The 4,556-nt window shown below is 58.9% G+C and overlaps 1 protein-coding gene across 1 annotated transcript in view; it reads right to left on the bottom strand.

Annotated features, from left to right (window-relative positions):
* The window catches only part of OSBP2 (oxysterol binding protein 2), a 30,700-nt gene that overhangs the window by 9,220 nt on the left and 16,924 nt on the right, over positions 1-4,556 (bottom strand). The window contains exons 4-7 of the mRNA XM_009698756.1: positions 4,481-4,556; positions 2,671-2,788; positions 1,889-1,955; positions 1,345-1,512 (exon numbers count right to left, since the gene is read on the bottom strand). Of these exons, the coding sequence (XP_009697058.1) occupies positions 1,345-1,512; positions 1,889-1,955; positions 2,671-2,788; positions 4,481-4,556 (429 nt within the window). The remainder of the gene's footprint in view (positions 1-1,344; positions 1,513-1,888; positions 1,956-2,670; positions 2,789-4,480) is intronic.

Raw genomic sequence — 4,556 nt, 5'->3', positions numbered from 1 at the left:
CCCCTCTATCCAGCAAAGGACGGACCCTGACTACAGCTCCAGGGCTACGGTTCACGCTTTGCTGGGCTACTTCCACTCCAGTCAGTGCCACAATAACCCCCGGTCCCCCCCAGCTGTTTCACAGCTCTCCTAAGCTTGCCAGGACTTCATGCTTTTGGGGGAAATGGATTCCTTATGATGGCACCCAGTCCCATCCATGCTGCTTACTGGGCTGATGAAGACCTCCTAGAGAAGCAGCAGCCTGGAAAGGGCTCGTTTGCTCTGAAAAAAATGGCTGTAGCTTTGGGGGAGCTTTGCTGTGGGCAGCACTTCATCTGGCTGTACGAGGCACAGGGTTATTTATCTGCAGGAATTAAACGGACATTCCACTGACCCTCTGCGGCAGCCCATGCAAGGGGGGCTGCTTGCCCCCCTCCCAGCAACCCCTCGGCTGCCCATCCACAGGAAGCCTTCGCCCCAAGGAGCAAACCCAGCAGCACCCAGCAGTGCTGTAAATTGTCCCCACGGCATCTCCTTCACCAAAAGGCCACTCTTTGCAAGGAAAATAAAAGTACTTTGTGTCCCTGGGGTAAAATGCGGCCCTGCCGCGCTGTCGGTGCAGGCGCGGCTGCTCCCTGGGACACACACTGGGGAAAGCGTGATCAGCAACAAGGTCTCTTCTGCCAGCCCCTGGGTGAAACGTGTGAATCCACAGGGATTCAAGGTGTCCTGGTTCCCTCCCTGCCTCTGCAACAGCTGGATTTGCAGAGGACACTTGGGCAGTGTCCCCTCTGCTCCAGCTTGCCCTGGGACTCGTGTGAGCAAGCTGCCAGGGCTCTCTGCAGCTGGCACGGGAGAACGGATCAGTCCCAAAGAGCGAGCTGATCCAATTCAAATAGTCCCTCATGTAACAGCCACGATGTCAGAGCCGTTTACCACAAAGCAATTAGCACTGCAGCTCCGTGCTGCGGAGGACAGCCTCCTCCTGCCCGGCTGGTGTAGCCTTCTGGCTGTGCCGGCTCTCTGGCAGCAGATGGGTGACTTCAAGGGGAAAATAAGTTGCAGGGAAAAATGAAGGGCTTAGAGTCAGGAGAGCTGAGCAGTGAGGACACTCAGCGCTGCAGAGCAGGGCTGGGGAGCAGAGTGAGGTGGTTTCAGAGGGCTCTGCCCATGCAAAATCCAGTCCCCCAGGTCGGGGTTGGCAGGCAGCGAGCGGGTGCTGCCACAGAACCTCGCAGGACCCCCTGGAGCCATAATCCGAATCCTCTGCACAGCCCAGAGCCGTGCCCAAACTAAATCCTCAACACCGGCATCACAGCAGGACCCTCTCGGCCGGCCCTCGGTGCCTGGGACACGCTCACTTACGGGCATGGGGATCTTGGAGAGCTCTTTGCCAATGCAGTTTTTCATGATGCTCCAGAGGTTAAGGCTGTAGTTGGGTTTGTCGGGGATGCGAGTCCGTCTCCTTTTCTTCGGCAGGAGATCTTTGCAAGTGGACTCATTGTAGCTGCTTTGATTTGAGCTTTCAAAGACCTGTGAAAGCAACAGAAGAAACACAGGTCTAAGCCAGACCGGCCCAGCGTGACCCAGCCAGACCCGGCAGCTCCCGGGAGCAGCAACCACAGCTCAGCTGACACTGTGCACACTTGTGCTGGGGAGCATCACCAGAAGGCTGTTCTCCAGGGTGCCACTGCCCCCCAACACTTCGGAGGGTGTTTGGGGTGCTGCCCTAAGAGTGCTGACATCTGGCCCCGGCCCACAGCTCAGACAGCAACCAGCTCCGCTCCATCTTGGAGGCACGGGAGGGACCCAGTTGGAGAATTTCTCCAACCACCCCCTCCTCTCCTGCTCCCTTCCCCTGCTTTCACCCCTCCAGGACCGTGCCTCCCGCTCTGCCCGGTCAACTCACGCTGTCCTCCAGGTTCCAGTCCTCGGGGTGGCCCTCGCTGGCCCCACTCAGGTTACTGCCCGAACGCCTGCGGGGAAGAAAGCACCGGCTGGTAAACACCAGACAGGGCAGAGAAGGGGGGAGAAGAGCCGGGGCTGGTGCAGCACAGCCAACATCACCCGGAGCATCTCCCTGCACCATCCCGGGGTGCTGCCAGGAACGCAACAGGGTGACGGAGGCCGTGCGCGGGCGGCGGGAAGGGGTGCTCAGCACGGTGTGTCCTGGCCTGGGGGCAGAGAGCCTCTGCTTTTGCCAGCGAGCCCAGCGATGGGACCGTGGCACAGACCACAGGTGCCTCCAGCCCAGATGGATGCCCACGGAGGTGTAAGAGCCGGTGAAGGCAGACAAAGGCAAGGTACTCCCTGCTTCTGCCCAGTGCTCCAAGGGATCTCCCTCCAAGTCTCTGCCCAGGCTCCCCTTGAGCTCACATCAGGTGCTGAGGCAGAGGACTCAGCTTTCCCACAGCACAGGTTTTGACACCTGCCCTTCCTCACCTGCTTTGCTATAGCTGGGGCCATCCTCAGCCTCACTCGCTCCAGGAATGCAAGAGCAGACAGGCGCAGTACGGAGCCCTGGGCAGAGGCAGCCCGTTTGCACACAGAATGACCCCGCGGGAGAGGATGCTGCCCTCAAGCCCAAGGACAACGCCGTGCAAACCATCTCTCCCCTGCTCTTCCTGCACTCACAGCAGGTTTCACCAGGTTGCACCATGCAACGTGTGGTCCTGGGGCAGAGGCTCGTACCTGTGGTGCTTGGGGTCTGCAGTTACAGTGATAAAAGCTGGTGCATCCTCCATGGCATCAAAATACTCTGTCTCTTCATCTTCATCACTGGCCTCTCCTTTTGCAGACTGCACACTCCCTGTTGGTGCAAAGGGTTTGAGATGCTCAGGTGCTGCTGGTTCCCCTTTAGAACCTATCGAGCCCAAGCCTGTCCCCAGAGCCGACCCTCCTCCTGCCACGTCCCCTCCAACGCTGTCTCCTTTTACAGCTTGTCTCTCTCCTCTCCATCCCACTCGACGACGAGAGGATGCCGTACCAATTTCCAGCTCCTAAAAGCAAGGCTGTGCCCTGGCAGCATGTGTCCTGCTCCCCAGTCCAGGCACACAGGGTTTCCCTGCCGTGCTGGGGATCACCGCCAAAAATGCCACCAGGCTGCCTGAGCCAGACACACGCAGGTGACTCGCACGCCCAACCGCAGCTAACGCGGTTGCTGCTCCAGCACCGCCCTCTCTGCCGGGAAATCTGCTTTGGATTAAAGCAGAAAAAAGAAGTCCTGTGTTTCAGGTGATGCTAAGAGAAATTTCCCGGCCCTCGAGTTTTCCAGCCTTGCACTTAGAAACTTTTCTCTTCTCTGCTGCAGCGGGAGAGATTGCTACGAAGCCGGGAGCAGACGTTAACTGCCGTGACTTTTGAAACCCGGTGCAGCTCCCCTGCTCCTGCCCTCGCTGCGCTGTTCCCCAAGTGCAGCCTCACTGCGGGCTTCCCCGCCCTGCCACAAACCCACCGCTCGAGCAGCCGGCTCAGCAGCTTGCTCGGCGTCCTGGCAGGGTTCAGCGATCTCCTTCCCTGCGCCATTCCCACGCTCCTCCAAAGGGGCAGGGTCACCCCTCGCGATGGGGCCAGGACGGGGGGGTGCCTGGCCCTGCAGCCACTTCCCCGCGCCCTCCCCAAATGCAACACAGAATCACAGAACCGTTTAGGGTGGAAAAGACCTTTAAGGTCATCGAGTCCAACCGTTAACCTGGCACTGCCAAGCCCACCACTAAACCACGTCCCTAAGCACCACATCTACACATCTTTTAAATCCCTCCAGGGATGGGGACTCCACCACTTCCCTGGGCAGCCTGTGCCAGCGTCTGACAACCCTTTGGGTGAAGAAATTCTTCCTAATATCCAACCCAAACCTCCCCTGGGGCAACTTGAGGCCATACAAGAATGAGGGCAGCACCTGGCACTGCCATCACCCCCTGCAACAGCCGCTATTCTCTCTCTTGGGTCTACATACCCTTTAAAAATAAGACTAGGCACTATTTGCAGGTTTTGGCTACCAGGCTGTAACTAATGCCTCCCGCAGGGAAGGAGCTTTGGCACAAATAAGCAAAGCTGTTAGATTTTATTGCCCAGTAATTCTTGCGAGCAGCAAACGAGTCCTGGCTGTGCCACCACCACCCCAGGCAGCCGGGAACTCGGCAGCGCCAGGGGACCCCGGGCTTCCTCCGAGTACCGTGGCTGCCCTCCAGCAGCCAGAGATGTGCGCGCCGGTGAGGGTTAAGGGTACCAAAATAGCCTGGAATAGCGTGAGCGAGCTGGGGACACAGCCCTCTCCTGCATCCGTATCGTGGGCACATCCAAGTCCCCAGGCAAGAAGCAGGAGGACAATTAGGAATCATTACAGTGTAATGGGATTCATTAGAAAAAACAATCATGGGCATACAGGGCATTGCCTTCTGCATCCTTCCCATCCCTGCTGACCGAGCAGAAAGCCCCCATCCATCCCAGGGCTTCCTGCAGGGCTCTGCCCCTATAGCAGCCCCGGCCCGCCGGCGCTCACCCTTGGCAGTGCTGGTGATGCCGGTGCTGCCGGAGGACAGGCCAGGGGCCCCGCGGCAGGCTCGCTCCAAGCTGTT

The sequence above is a fragment of the Cariama cristata genome, unplaced genomic scaffold (genome assembly GCF_000690535.1).
Source record: "Cariama cristata isolate BGI_N322 unplaced genomic scaffold, ASM69053v1 scaffold24124, whole genome shotgun sequence".
Lineage (NCBI taxonomy): Eukaryota > Metazoa > Chordata > Aves > Cariamiformes > Cariamidae > Cariama > Cariama cristata.
Note: the sequence above shows the minus strand (reverse complement) of the source record. Positions and strands in the feature narration are given on the sequence as shown.